The sequence below is a fragment of the Heterocephalus glaber genome, unplaced genomic scaffold (genome assembly GCF_053883595.1).
Source record: "Heterocephalus glaber isolate CG9 unplaced genomic scaffold, H.glaber_assembly_v1.0 deba00001442, whole genome shotgun sequence".
Classification (NCBI taxonomy): domain Eukaryota; kingdom Metazoa; phylum Chordata; class Mammalia; order Rodentia; family Bathyergidae; genus Heterocephalus; species Heterocephalus glaber.
Genome location: NW_028258296.1, coordinates 32,667,269 through 32,684,117, shown reverse-complemented (window position 1 = coordinate 32,684,117; position 16,849 = coordinate 32,667,269). Strand labels below are relative to the sequence as shown.

Sequence of the window (16,849 nt, the reverse complement as noted above, 5' to 3'; positions counted from 1 at the left end):
TTAATGAATTAATCCAAGTCATGAATTAATCTAGCCATAAGTACCCAATAGTGTTTTTATTCTTTACCTTAAAATAATCTCAGAATATATGCTTGCAAAAAAGCTGTACTCTATGATAATATATTATAGTTATATCACAATGAAATATAAAGAAAATGAGTAAGTGAAAGCTGTTTGATTTTAGATTGGATGAAACAGTGGTGCTAATTGTTTTCTTCTCTAATCAAAAGAAACCAATAGTCTTGCTTTTAGTAGCACTTTTCTTTCTTTAAAAAAATGCCTTATTTTAAAGCAAAATAAGGGGAAGTTCATTCATACAATGCATTCATATAATTACAACCTGAATTGCTTTTCCTCAACAACATAAATACTGTTCAAGAAAACATCTCCTAAAGTTCTATGGTCCAACCAGGTATAACAGATAAAACCTGTGGTAAAGAATAATAATGTAATGCTAAAATAATAGGTTTTTGTGCTCAATGTGTGTATGTTAGTCAAACCATCATGAAAACTTTCAGGTTAGATCCCAATTTTGAGGTCATTGATATTTTTAAAAAATAATATTTATGCTAGATTGGGGAAATGATATAATGTAGTAAGTATAAGCTTTGAGTCAGGTCTTTCTTTACCTATATATATATATCAGAAAACTTTCTTTAAACCTCATTTCCCTCATCTTTAGCAGAAGAATAGGGACTACTTTGAAGATTTGTGACTTAAGTGAGAACACCAACAGGATACTGTCACTGGATGGGCCATAAGTATTGCTTGCTTATAGGCAATCATCTTATAAGTTTCGAGGATCAATTCAGTATTTTGTTTTTACAGTAGTCTTGATATTTATATAATATATTGATATGTGTCAGAGGTGATTCTGGGTAAGCACCTTTTGGAGTTTCTGAGCAGTTTAAATATTTTGCCCTTCTGAACAGACCTCTGTCACCACTTTGTTGAATATGGTAGACATCTAACACAATCATGACAAAACCTGAAAAATAAAATTTTGGAATAACATTCATTTAACCAGAGAAGTGACTCTTAGCCTTTAATATACAGTGCAATCTCTTTGATTTTTTTTAAGGAACTAATTGTTAAGTTCCACTTCAAGAGATTCTCATGTAATTATCATGAAGGCTGTGTAGTGTTGACATCAGAATTTTTTAAATTCTGCGTATTTTTTATCTAGAATAGCAAATAAATTGAATGCACCAATGAAGTATCATCCATTCTTGATAAAGAAGTGAAGGAAGGCAACTGGCAGAGAAAGAATGAAGTTTGTGGACATAGAAACAGAGACTCATGTGGCTTTCATTGAGAAATTCTAGCCCTTTCTGGAGGACCAGGTGTATTTCCACTTGAGTTTCATGAGATACTTCTGCACAACCAGCCATCTAAGGCTAGTTCATATTGCTTGCCATTAGAGAAATCTATTCCAACCTGGAAGTCAAAAGTAAAAGAAAGGTAGGAAAACACTTTATTATAGGCTGGATGAGAGCAAAATTATTAGGTTGACCAAACTTTATATCATTTTATATGACTAAATTATAAAATTCTTATCTTTACCATAATTTAATAACCCAGAGCAGTTACTTACTATTCCCACCAGATGGCCCTTTCGAGAATCTTTACATTAAAGCCATAGAATAATGAACATTTATATATTTGAAATAAATTCCAAATGATTAGTTCATCTATACTGATTGTCACGTTACTGGAAACTCATATAAAAATGGGTAATTACCCAAAGTCATTAGCCTAACACATATAATAATTTTGTGAGCATCTTTCTGCCATGTTTTATGGTAAAATTAAATTAAGCAGGAGATGCATACATCTAAGCAAACAAGTACAGAGTATGATAAAAGAGAAAAGATTGCTTGCAGGGTGCAAGTGAACTTTTCTTAGTGATGACAGCTAGACTGATTGTTGAGGACAGAAAATTTGAATTTTCAAGCATTAAAATCAGATAGAAAATAATACTCCATGCTCCTTCCTATAAAAAATAGTTGAAATGCTTACATGTATTCATAATGTGGTCTGGTTTGAGAAACTGCAATTAAGTTAATAAACTGAAGCATAAGATATGTGAGGGAGTGGTAGGAGATGAAATTAGAAAGGGTAAGGATAGAGAAGAGCCCAGATCAAAATTAAGTTTATATAATACTGAGGAGTTAATGTTTTATTCCATAGGTAGTGAAAGCCCTTGTAGGAATTTGCAGATGCGAATGAAATGCGAAAATTTAAGTGAAACTCATATAAATCTGGAACTTCTCATAATCTATGTCACCAAGTTAATTTTTGGAAATTGTATTTTAAGTGACTAAAATATTTACTCAGTCTCTACAAAATAATTCTAAGGGAAAGGAGCAAACTTTAAAAACAAATCATCCTTCCCGCCTGCCTCGCAAGCACAAGGACCAGAGTTCAATCCCCGGTACCAAAAAAAAAAAACAAAACAAATGATCTTTAGACATCTCTCTCTTTCATTTTCAATGTCTCTTATATCTGGAAAAGGCTTCTAAAATAGAAGTATTACTTCTTCTCTTTATAGTCTACAAAGTGGAGATCTAGCTTTTCTTTAATCTCTACTTTAACATACTCAACTCAATTCTTTATAACTTTAATTATCATTTAAGTTTTTTGTTCTTTTTCCATTTAAGTATATGTTGAACAGCTAGAGGTTGCAGAGAATGATTGAAGCATTTAATTTCTGGGAGCTCGTTGAAAAACACTAGCTAGCAATACAGAAAAATATATACTTATATATTGTTGTGACTTTGCCACAGAGTATCTTACAGGTAACCATTTATAACCTCCTTTGGTCTTAGTTTTCTTTTTATAAAATAAAGCTTTTACTGTAGATCATTTCTTTGATTTTTCTAGTTTTATAAATTAACAACTTTTAGGAATAATATTATAACTGAAAAGATGGATTCAGAACAGTGTGTGGTGAAAACTAACAAGCAGGTTATTTACCTTGATCTTCACTTAATGGGATTTAAAATATCACTATTTCTTTTCAAAAATTGTTTTAAGCATGCTACTGGCAAGAAAAATAAAGGCACATCAACCATTGAGATACAGTGAACCCACACATATATAGCTAACTGATTTTAAGAATTCCAAGAATATATAATGGGGAAAGGAGAGTCATCTCAAAAAATGATGTTGGGAAGACTGAATATACACATACAGAGGAATTAAATTTTGATGCCTATCTCACCATATACACCATATACAAAAAATCCAGCTCAAAGTAGATAAAGTATTAAATTCAGTACTAGAAAATGTGATGAAACTGTTAGAAGAAAACATGGGGGAAACTGTATAATGTTGGTCTGAGCAATGATACTTGGATGTGGCTCCCAAAGCACAGACAACAAAAACAAAAATAGACAAATAAGATTATACCAAACTAAAACACTTCTGCACAACAAAGAAGCAATCAACCATGTGCAGAGACAACCTGTGGATTGGATAAGACATTTGCAATTCATACAACTAATAAAGAATTAATTCTAAAATATATAAGGAACCAAACAAAAAAGCCCTGAAGTAGTACACAAGGGACCTGGATAGACATTTCTCAAAAGAAGATATGCAAATGGACTGCAAACATAGGAAAACATTTTAAACATTGATATTCATCAGAGAAATGAAATTAAAGCCACAGTGTCATCTAACACCTGTCAAGTGGCTATTATAAAAAAGATGAAAGATTACAAATGTTGATGAGGGTATGGGTAAAAGGGAGCCCTTGTACAATGTTGATGGAAATGTAAGTTACCCTAGCCATTTCACAAAACTAAAATTACCTTATTATCTAGTAATTCCACTCTGGATATATACCCTGAAGTTTTGAAATCAGTATTTCAAAGTGATATCTGTATTCCTATGCTCATAGAAGCACTATTCACAATAGGTAGGTTATGGAATCAACCTAAGTGTCCATCGAGTAGAATGAATCATGAGTATGTAGTACATATCTGCAGTGGAATAGTATTCAGGCTTTAAAAAGAAAGAAATTTTTTTCATTTGTGATAAGCGGATTGAAACTAGGAAGCATTATGCTAAATTATGTAATCATGGCACAGAGAGAAAAATACTGCATGTACTCACATGTGGAATCCAAGAATATCAAACTCTTAGAAGGAGAAAGTAGAATGCTAGTTACAGAGTCATGGTGGTTACAGGGACATGGGAAGATAATGGTCAAAGGGCAAATAATCTCACTCAAACTGGCAGAACTTTTTATAGCTGTCGTACATCATGATAAATATAGTTAATGATGCAGTATATAATTACTGAGAGTAAATTTCAAATATTCTCATCACAAAAATATTAAGAATTTGAGATGATATGGGCCGGGGATTTAGCTCAGTGGTTCCACTGCCTGCCTCACAAACACAAAACCTGAGTTCAATCCCTGGTAGCCACCTCCCCCAAAAAAGAATTTGAGATGATAGACATGTTAGCTAGCTTGCTTTAATTATTTCACATTATATTCATAAGTCAAAACATCACTTTGCACCACATAGCTATATACAGTTATAAATTGTCCATTTAGAATAAAAATAATATTTAAACAGTTGTTTTAGCATATTCTAAAATCTACTTGTTTCATGGAAATTAATTTGTGTTAATTATTGACAATAGTGAAAACGCAAACAGCATTTTTAAATTAAATGTCATCTGGAGCTCCTATTCCATGAAATGATTCTGGCTTACATATTACTGTGTAACTTTTGTGATAAAAGGGTAAACAAAGACATATAACAAACTACATACACATGTGTATATTTATCCAAAACTTTGTATTTACATATAGTGTTGCCTCACTTTTCTTTCACATAGTATATGACAAGCACTGCTTTCATGGCAGTACCTTCTTTTCTTCTGTGTCATTTCTGATGCTAGCATAGCATTCTTTTCTACAGTAGAACTCTTACAGAACTAATGTCTCATGTTCAACACCTAGGTGCTTTTTTATATCTGTTATTGACTAACACTATTGAATGACTGGAGGAATAACATTTTATGAAACTGGAAATCTGGGTAGCATATTTTTTGGGTAGCATATTTTTTTGGTAGAATATTTTTTAGGTGGCATGTTTTTGGATAACGTATTTTTATTCCAGTTTTTATTTTCTTTTCAGGTTTTATTTTTTATTAGTACATGTTTCCATTACATGATGATTACATTGTTCATGGGGACTTGGTACCTGTACATAACACATCTCAATTCTTTTTCTCATCCCCTTTCCCTCCCCCTACTGCCCCCCCCATGGCAGAATATACTCCGTAGTGTGTAAATACCACATTTTCTTAATCATCTGTTGATAGACATATAGGCCACTTCAACAGTTTATGTATTATGATTCACTGTAATATGCCTTTAACTCTGAGATACAGTTTAAGGTTGAATTTGATGTAGGAGCACAGCATCTTTATCTAAAAGGTGTTGAAAAAAGGTGTCTCTTGGAAATCTCAATTTGGAGGTTACAACCAGGATGTTTGAGGAATTAGTTCTGTGATGAGAGCTGAAACTTGAGATTCTTAAGTCTCAAGAGATTACCTAATATATTTGGGTTTGATCATTAACAGCAAAAAGAGGAGGGAAAGAGGGAGGGAGGGAGGGAAGTAGGGAGGAAGGAAGGATGGAAGGAAGAGAGGGAGGGAGGGATGGAGGGACAGAGGGAGGGAGGAAAGGAAAGAGAAGAAGAGAGAAAAGGAAGGGAGGGACAAGAAGGAAGACATCCCTTGAAACCTAGCATATAATACTAACTGACAGAGTGCTTGCCATCACTGAAGCCTGGATGCTGTCTGGCACCTTTTTACAAGACCAGAGACACAATAGTCTTTCAATTAGCAAGTTTGATGCCTTTTTACATATTAAGTGAACTTTGTTTCGCATTATAAGTGGTGGAGGACTAGAAATAATTTCTGTGCAAGTCATGGAAATCTTTATCTACACAAGACACACTCCTATAAAATTAAAGTTCTGCTCAAATAACTTTTCTTTTGAGTGATGATTCACCAGAGAAAGGAAAGGAGTTCTACTTTTGAATTAACAAGCCCTGCCCATTCAGGAACTAGTTTGGCTGGGAAAATTCATCCATTTTAAATTCTTCAATATTACTTTCCATTCAGAGATAAACAGAGAGAAGAACAGAGGGTGGGAGAGGCAGAAAGGGATAAAGAAACATAATTTATCAAGCTTCTACCTTGCTACAGTGTGACCTGTATTATGCATAAGAATTGTCATTAAATCATTCCAATAATCCCAAAAGAAAGCATTATTACAGTGAGCATTTAACAAAAGTAAATGTACAATTTTGAGTGACAGTTGAAAATTTCACCATAAACTGTTTGGTACCTGTTTGGTTTCTGAAAAAACACAACAGACTTCCCTAATGCTCATGAGTGCATTGCCCACTTTCCAAATTAGATGTCTCCCTGTGGCTTATGATTTCCTGCATTTTCCAATATCCCTTTGAGGTAGGATATTAGGTAACCAGAATTCCTATTGCTATACTGAAAACTACAGAGTACAAAAGACAGGGGCATGTTAGGTGGCTTTCGTAAAATTGCATAGACAGTGGTGAGATTACTGGAAATTGAATTTAGGCTTCCTGATTTACTGTTGTCTGTATATCTGAGCAGCGAGACATTTTCATAAATAAAGTAAAAAGAGGCTGGGTTAATGGAAGCAAAGAGATAAATTCTAAAATCATTCCCTTTTGTGTTTGAGTCTCTGTATGTTTTAAATAGAGTTGTTTGTTTAATTGATTTTATTTCTGTTAATGGTCTATACTGTTTCTTAAATTAGAAAAGAATGACAATTATATACGAATTTGGTTCACTGATAACTGGCTTTTGGCCAGTTCTCATCATTGTAAACAGACTGATGTAATCTATGTTCATTCAAATGTTACATTCATTTTTGTAAAAGATTATATGGATAATTTATATACGATGTAAGACCAATTATTGGCTGTTTGTCTTTTGCAGTCACAATATGGAGCATCAGTTTCTGCCAAGCCTGAGCTACCCCTCTTTTACACTCCTATTGATCTGGTGGACATTAGTGTGGAAATGGCTGGATTGAAGTTTATGAATCCTTTTGGTCTTGCTAGTGCAACTCCAGCTACCAGTACATCAATGATACGAAGAGCTTTTGAAGATGGATGGGGCTTTGCCCTGACCAAAACTTTCTCTCTTGATAAGGTAAGAAAATATTTTTGAAGTTATATTTAAATGCCTGGTGTGTATTTTAATTAAAGCATAAAAATAGTATATTATAGAAAGATTTTCTGACCAAGATATAGTAGTTATTAAATTATTAGACAAAGCCTATCATTACACATTGGCTTTAATTTCTTTCCATTCTATCTGTTCCATACTACAGTGTGTATCATAATATTTTCCATTTTGTATTATTTATGAAGCATTATAATATAAAGGTGATATTTATTTAGTAATCACAAACTTTTGGCTTTTTATTAAATTTGTTTTGATTGATCCCTGAAAATTATATATTTTGATAGGATACCATATGATGTTTTGATATATGTGTACACTGTGTAATAATTAAATCGGGTTTCATATATTTATCTCCTCAAAGATTTATCATTTCTTTATGGCAGAAACTTTCAAAGTCCTTTCTTTTCACTTTTTGAAAATACAGCTAATTATTTTCTATAGTCAACCTATTTGGCAATAACACATCAAAATTTCTACCTCTGTCCAGTTGTACCTGAGTACACACTGATCAGCTTTTCCCCTTACCTCCCTCCATTCTACTCTTTCCAGCCTCTGCTAATGACCATTCCATTCTCAATCTCTGAGAGCAACTCTTTTAGCTTTCACATGTGAGTGAGATCACCTGGGTACTTGTCTTTCTGTGCCTGACTTATTTCTTCTAATATTAATGATCCCTAGTTCCGTCCATGTTGTCACAAAAGACAGGTTTTCATCCTTTATATGGCTGAATGTTATCCCATCATATATATATTATATATAATATATATTACGTGTGAGTGATTTTATATATATATATATACACACACACACACACACACAAACACTGTCTTGTCAGTAGTGCTGAAGCGAGCATAGGAGTGCAGATGTCTCTTTGACATGTTGATTTGGTTTCTTTTGGATATATACCCAGTACTGAGATTTCCGCATTACATACATTTTATTTTTTATTTTGATACTATTAATTGTTTGGTGATTTTGGGAAGTGTTTAAATGAAGACATATACCTCAAATCAAAGTTATGGAGACAGTTGATTTGGTTTGCAATAAAACCTGAGATTTAATTCATGTAAAGAAAAATCTCTCCTTATAATCTATTGATGTTGGAAATAAGCTTCTTGATGAATTTTTGAAAATCATTCCCCAAAAACATATATCCTGAGTTTCATGCGGCAATATGACTCAGAGCAGAAGTGGACATACATAGCAGGAAATGTACTACATGTTAAAGTTGAAATTGATTCTTTGAGGCACACTTATCATATAAATGCATGTTTTCAAAGTAGAATGCTTTAGGCAAAAGAAGGTGTTGTCCTTATAGTTATTGTTTGAATTTAGAAAAAAGCAGAAGAATTTAGCATTTTTAGACCATGTATTGACAAAAGTGTAGATGCTAAACCTCTCAGTATATTCAGTACTAGCTGATAGTTAGTAATAATTAATGTATAAGAATCTGTGAAGCTAGTGACTAAGAAAAGAGTATCATTATTTAAATCAGCCTTATCCTTAGGCAAAGAAAATAATAGAGAACAAACATGCCCCATTAAGCACATTTTCTCCCTCTTTTTTTCTCTTACTGGGATCAATAGCTGGCATTATTATGGCTAAAACATTACAGCTGTCTTATTCTGACAGCTTTACAACATGCTATGTGTGTGATCAAGAAAATCAAGAGAATCCTTAAAAGTTAGAAAAGTCAATACAGAACAAAAAATTCTTAAAGATTTTTATATTTATATATCAGAAGAGCGATTCTCTTCCCAAATAAACTAAATATTTAGAAAGAGTTCCATTAAACCAAGTGTAAAAATGAACAAAGTACACTCCATTAAGGTTTAGAATATCATTAATTAATTGTTTATGATCTTGTAGAATATTAATAATATATTTGTCTTTGTTTCAATTCATCCTTTAAGAATTAGTGGGAAACTGTAATCAAATGTTTAATATGTTGTGGAAAACAGTCTCAAATAGCAATTAAAGACTATATTAGGTAGGTATGCTACTTTAAATACACATATGTAAACAAAAATAGTTGGTTAATCAGGAATTGGTAAAGAATTATGGCAAGGAAAAAGCTTTGAATTTGCTATTTTCTTTGCTTGCAAAAATTGAATTCTGATTAATCAGAAATATGTCTTCCCTCTATTGGTGACATGCATTGATTTGTGACACTGTGTCTTTCAGTAGCCTAGGAGCAGTTTCCCTAATAGGATCACCAGGATAAATAAATGAGGAGCTAACTTCTTTCTCAACCTCAAATCTGAATTTAATCTATCAATTTAAAAGTCTGTGAAGTTGATTCAAAAGGGAAGTTATGATTAAATGCAAATTACATGTGATACATGAAACACAAAGAAAAGATATTTTCAGAAGTCCTACTTTACTTATTTTGATAGTGGGTACAAAAATAATGTTCAAAATAGTGTTCAAAAAATTATTTTAAAATACACATTTGTGCAGATTGTATTGACAAAAATAATGATGCCACCTTACATTTATATAAAGTCATTTTCAAAAATGATTATTTCCTGTATATGAGCTTATAGCATAGTCCATTTGCCTCATAGAGAACTCCATTTGGTTTTCTTATATTGTCCCTAATTAGTGATTAAACCTGTTTTGAGTATATGATCGCATCTTAAGAACTTCTGTGCTTTCTTATTGATGAAATGTAGTATGCAATATTTGATGCATATTTTTCCCACCAACTTTCATCAAAGGCATCTATTAAAATATTACATGTACTATACATTTGTGTGACATTATAACATACCAACTGAGATTAGCCTTGTTATAATTTATTATACCAATTCAAGAATCTATTTAAAACGAGAATATTGACATTTGAAATTTGGATGATTTTAATATGACAAAGGTTAGTCTATGGAGTTTTGTTATCATATGAAATGTTAATATTTCACAATACAGTGTTGATGAAGTACAGTTTTCTGAGCCTACATATGATAAAGAAATTAAATGCCTACCAAGGGAGTTCAATAAAAATTAGTGCCCTGCCTGAACATCTGCTGGAAATTTTATTATCCTATCCTACTGACAGTGTGGCTCCCTTGTTTTTCTAGATTGACAGCTGAATATTGCACTGATTTCTGCAGCAAATTTGTTTAGGTGAACTTTGTTTCCCTTTTTGTGTGTGTGGGGAGTGGAGTTCAGAACATGCTTTTGATTTTCATCCTATTTTTTTTTTATACTCTTGACATTTGTAGATGCCAGATTGAGGTCTAATATGCTGTAGCAACGATAGACCATTGACTTACAGTGAAATGCCAGTTGATATCTCAGTAAACAGAAATATTATTATTCTTTACTGTGTAGTCTGTATAAAAGCTATATGTGCTTTCTTTAGGGAGGCAAATGATCAGATTTTTTAATGTCAAATATAAAAAGATCTGGGTTTGCTTTTGTGTTAAATAACATCAAAGAAGTTTTTTATTAACTATATTCTTCCTTTACAAATCAGTCTTAGAAAGTCCTAAAATAACCAGCCTGCTTTTCTTAAGATTCTGTTTATATTTTATAAGAATGATAAAATGATATTTAAAACAAGACTATAAAATGATTTTCCTGCATAAATATATATTAGGTTCAAGTTTAAATATAAAAGGTGGGAGAGAAATCAACCTGTCAGGCTTGATTAAAGCTAAATTATCATGACAAAACAGAGAAGTGCTGTTTAACTGGGAATATTAAAAATGGTTTTGACATCACATCAAATAACCCCTTGACCTGTGTTCTCATTATATTGATAGGATAGATAAAAACATTTTGCTTTTATTAATCATCTCCATAAATTTTGTACTGTCAGAGAGAGCTACATATTGTGTGATTGATTTTTACTAAGAAATTACCTTAAATGTATACACTTTGCTGTAATATGTATCTGGTGATTAGATAAATGTATAATGGGTCTCTCTCAGCATAAAATCCTGAAAACCAAAAACCAAAAAATGTTTAAGTTTCTTCAATTATTTCTTTAGATTCAAAATATTGATTGTAGCTCTTTCTGTAAAATATAACCTTATACCACATAGCACAATGCTTAGTTTATAGGAAGGATTTGATAAATGTTTCATAAATATTCATTAGATACATGAATTAATAAATAATAAATAGATTTTTGGCACCAGCATATTGAGTTCTTTTTCCAGTCATATGAACAGATAGTTAGCACATAAAACAATTGATTATTCTGAGTATTGATCTCAATCAAGGTAGAAAAGGCCAATTTAAAATTTTCCATATCCTGTGTTGCTTTGTATATTGCATCTGTATCTGTCTAAAAAGGAAAATGTCAGTGGAATTTCTACATGTGTAAATTACATTTTAAAAACTGAGGTATTGAAAAACCATTTAAAATTCAGAGGAGATTGAGAAAACAGTAAGAATCAGATAATGTTAGGAAAGGACTTAAAAATCATCTGGACCAGTTATGTAAGCTCAACCACCAGTAGTCCTGATAGAAGAAATTTAACCTGTTCTTGAATGCTGGAAATATACTAGATCTTTAAAGCCATGCAGCCTACTATACCTATGGAAAATCTATTTTAGAGATATATCCGTTTTATGAACCCAAGGTCAGCTTTCTCATAACTTTCATCTATGTTTTATGTATAATTTTGCCCTCTGAGACATCATGGAATAAATTAGTATAAATTATTAAAACAAATGAATTGTTGATTTTTAAATGCAGTGTGTTTTTCTCCAAGTAAATACATACTCTAGAGAAAGGCTAACTAACAAATACGGAGAGGAAGATTATGTATGGGGAGAACTTTGGCCAGGGAGACTGCTCTCCATTCAAAGTCATTTCTAAATCAATATCTTGGACATGTTGTTGAATATTGTAGGTTATTGTTGTTTCCTTTGTTGTTACTATTATGCACTTTGTTCACTACAAAATATGTAGTGCTTAGAATGTTCAGGCTAAATGTTTTTCATAAGTTTTATGATTTAATCCTCATAATATCACTAGAAGGTAGACAGTTTTTTTATCAGATGAAGTAATAATCTGAGAAAGTTAAATAAATTGCCCAAGATTTAACACAAAATTTATCTGTGTCTATGTGCTGGTAGTCATGTTCCTTGGCAGTTTGGGCTGAGCTCCCATGGACAGCTCTTCACAATAATTATGTCTGTGGAGATCATTCATACACTTAAAAGTTGGTCAATATTTGAGGACTGGCAAGAGGTTATCACTAATGAATGTAAAGTCTCAGGTGGGATTATTGTAGTTGCTGGGATGAATGAGCGTTACTTTTTGTCTCTTCATAATCTCTCTTGCCTTATGGGACCTCATCATCAAGAAGGATAGTTTGGATTTGCTCATGATGTGGCAGTCTTTCCAGAGAAGAATGGAAGCTAAAAGACCTGTTAAGCACCCACTCTGAAGCAACTTCAGTCACTTCCACCTTATTGTCTTGATGAAAGCAAGTGTTGAGATTGGCTTATATTCAAGAAATAGGTAAATTATCACCTAATGATGAGAAGACTTACAAAATTATATCACAAAGAGACATGAATATGGATTGTAGCCACTTTTACAAATGATTCTAACTTGCTATCTTGTAAGAGTAGTTCACATCCCTGTCATGTACAAAATGCAACCACCCTTTTCCAAGATACCTAAAATGTCATCTAATCATGACCTTAATTTTAATATCTATGATCATGTAATACATTAAGCCCAAGTGCAACTGAAGATACATGGATTAAGCTTACCAAGTTTCTCTGAAGTAGAAAGATTATTTTCCCATACAACCAATACAAAATAATATGATCAAGAAAAAGTCTGGAGAAGGAGGGGGAGGGAGAAAGTAATGATCAAAATCTCATATGTACATGTATCAAACCCCCAAAGTGAATGTAATTGCTATGTATCAAAAACATGAGCTAAGGAACAGGAGAGGAAGGGGACAAAAAATAAGATGTATTATATACATGTACAAAGATGATAAGTGTAATTATTATGTACTGCATACATGTATTAATAAAACATATAATTAATAAAAATAAATGAATAATAACAAAAAAAGAGAACCACACTACATATTCTGATTCAGAAACAGGAAATGGAGGACACATAGCAATCACTTGTCCATAGAGTTTTGAAATTCAGTTTGGCTCATATTTTCAGAGCTTCTTGTGCTCTTGTGGAGGGTCCAGTTTTTCTTGATAGTGGCTCCTTAATTCAATGTTCTGATCTATTTCCTCTGCCCTCGGAGATATTGACTCTGAGTTATTCCCCAGTTATTGACCCCATAAATGGCCAGTGATGTTCCATGTAGGAGGCTGAATACCTTTCAAGGCTCTATATTCCTCTCTTTGCTTGGAATTCTACCTTTTTATCCCAACTCATGGTGATATCATCGTAAAACTCTCTTTATTTTAAATCTGTTAAGGGGTGACATCATGCTGCACCCTAATTCTTTATGAAACAGACTTATTTCCATCTTAGATATGTCTTGCTGCTGTGGCACAGTGTCCATAAGAATCATTGAATCCCTGTTCTCTTCAGCGATTTTACTAAGGCCTGCATTAAAATTTTCTGAAGTCTTAACAAACTGTCTTTCTACAACACTCTTGATGGATCTTTACTCTAAAGTACTTCGAGAATCTTTTTCTATGGAGGAGGCACTAATTGTAAAGAATAGTTTTGTTTTCTAACCCAGCAAGATCTGAGCTCTTCGGATTTGCCAGAAGTTTTGCTTAGCAAATTAATATACTCTTCTTCAACTATTCTCCCTCTTGTTCCTTGTTATACTAGGGTAGAAATACTGAACTGATACTTTTATGAGCCTATCTAGGGATTTCCTAGAACTACAAATACAAATTTCTATTTTCTGAATTATCACCAGCCAAATGTTCTGTCAACACATAATGTGATCTGTTTTCCTAGCCCTCAATGAATTTATTTACACAACACCTTAGCCACTCTTAGCAGCTTATTGTGCATTCTTCAAGCCTTTACTAGTAGCCCATACTTGTGTTTTTTGTTTTGTTTTTGTCTGTTTTTGTTTTTTTTATACCAGAGATCGAACTCAGGACCTTGCGCTTGTGAGGCAGGTGGCGGTGACACTGAGCTAAATCCCTGGCCCCTCACTAGGTTTTTCAAGCCTCTGCCTGCCTCAGAATCTCAGTCATTGCCACCTGTTTTAGAATTTGTTATGCTAGCAAATGTGACTGATCCTCATATAATTTGTCTATTGCTTCATATAAAACCACTTCATAATTTAGTGGCTCTGAAGGCCAACAAGTTATCTGTGCTTCTTTCTATAGTTTGGCCATGTGGTCTGGGCTCAGCTGGGTTGGCTTGCTTTCTTTCCATGTCATTAATTGTTCTCACTCATGCATTTGCAGTTAGCTGACAGTCTGCTTGGTGGTGGGCTGATGGCTGTCCCTGATGGCTTAATTCGCATGCCTGGGTCCTCAGCTGTTATGACTAGACTTTTATTTCCATATGGATTCATCTTCAAAGAGAGTATACAGTGCTTGTTCAAAATTTATCAGTACTGGTTCCAAAAAACGCGGGAGGAGAAACTGCCATCCTTTGGGGGTTGAGGCTCAATAGTTGCACAATATGATTTTCACTGTGTTACATTTGTAGAGCAAGTCATAAGGCCAGATCAGAATGAAGGAGCATGGAAATGAGTCTTCCCATCAGAAGACTTAAATCCATCATATCGGGGTTTGAACCAAAATCTTTGGTACAAAAACCAGTTTTAATAATTCATTCTTTCAGAAACTCATTACTTTAGGTCGAAAATGAAGGCAGTTAATCAGTGTTCTGGAGATTTAGGATTCAACTTGAGTAGATATCCAGAGGGCTTCCCTCCTGTGTTGTACCTGTGGATGCTTGTATTTCTATTGAGAAATGCAAACTATACAGAAATTTCAGAGAAAAGGAGAGAGTGAGAGAGGAGACTGAACATTTTGAGTTGAAACCATCTGAGAATCCAATTATTCACTGCCATTTTCCCTATGTCATTTTTCTCCCATCACACTGGCCCTCTTTCCAGTCCTCTGAGATGGCATTTTGCACCCTATTTTAGGGCTGTCTTGGTTATCTTGCTTGGTGTTTGCTCTGTCTAGAAAGCTCACCTTCAGATCTTCATATGATTGATTGGCTCTTGCTTCTCAGATCAGTGGTTACCTCCTCAGAGAAGCCTTGCCAACCATTTAAAACTCAGTCTATGCCACATTATCCTGGTCATTTTGTTTTCTAAACTTTACTTTTCATTATATAAAATTGTCATTGTCATGCTCTTGATCATTTATTTGTTTACTTATTTATTTTTTTGTTTTAGCCACTTAAAGTAGGCTCCATAAGAAGAAAGACAGACGTTGTCTCCCTTGCTCAGCAAGCATGCCTACTGCCAAAAAAAAAAATAATTCTGGCAGATAAATAGATAGGAAGGATGTGATGCATACTTGTTAGATGAATGAATAATTATAGGATTCTAATTTGAACCACAATTCTACATGACAGCTCTTCAGTTACTTGGAGACAGCTCTCATATCCTATCCATAAACCTTTTCTTTTTCTTTACTAAATAGTCCCATTTTCCTTCCCATAATAAGGTTTATAGACTTTTTATCATGTAGGTTGTCTCCCCTTCTATGTGGATTTCAAGAAACTTGTTTCAATCCACATTATCTTAATTGACAGGAAGTTGCACCTGTATTTGAACAAACTGCACAAATTGCTGGCACCTACCAGCCAGACAAGAATGAAGAATAGCATTTTCAGAACTGTAGATGCCAAAAATAATATTTAAAGATGAAAATTTCTTTAAAATGTTGTGTAATATTTTAAAGCCTAACTAATTTTCTTTGGATTATAATACAGAACATTACATTTACTCCAGTAACTTGTTATGGAAGGTCTTAGCAGAAACAATGATCTGTATTTTTAAAACATTAAATCACATTTATTTATTTTGTTATTAAAATTTTCTACATTATTATATCATGAACAATGGTCCAGTGTATTATTTTCAGTGCTGTCATTTTAGCTTCATATTTTGTACATAACTGATTTCTATTTATTGTGTAATATTGTTCTCCAGATATATACTTGTACATTAACTAAACAAATTCCATGTAAACTAATCTGCAAGGCTTAAAATCAAAATGTGTACTGTACTAATAGTTTCTTTGAAACCTGGCTATATCAATTATTTAGATTTATTTTGTTGAAATTCATAAAATTGACTCATTCTTATGAAGAATGAGTTTACTAAAAAGTTACAGTTCACATGTATTAGTACTATAGATTTCCTGCACACGTTCACAACCACATACCAGGCTCTTGTGTGCAATAACCCTAATCTTTTCAACAAAAGTGAATGTATTTGTATGCTTGCACACTCATTCACTTGTGTGTACACATTCAATATTGAAGCTAGATCTTCCAAGTTAGAATCTAATAAATGCACTATTATTTTTCCCCAAAGTTCTAAATTAATCTGTTGGCTGGTTTGCCTTCTTTGCCAGACTTAGTTTGCTAAAGAGAAAATGTAAATCAAAATGTTTGCAAACAAAAGTTAAGGAATACATTTCTAATATTAAG

The 16,849-nt window shown here is 33.0% G+C and overlaps 1 protein-coding gene across 7 annotated transcripts in view; it reads left to right on the top strand.

The window, feature by feature from the left end:
* The window catches only part of Dpyd (dihydropyrimidine dehydrogenase), a 901,729-nt gene that overhangs the window by 410,093 nt on the left and 474,787 nt on the right, over positions 1-16,849 (top strand). For all 7 annotated transcript variants that reach the window (XM_087212682.1, XM_087212683.1, XM_087212680.1 and 4 more), the window contains one exon: positions 7,012-7,227. In XM_087212682.1, coding sequence (XP_087068808.1) covers positions 7,012-7,227 — 216 coding nt within the window. The remainder of the gene's footprint in view (positions 1-7,011; positions 7,228-16,849) is intronic.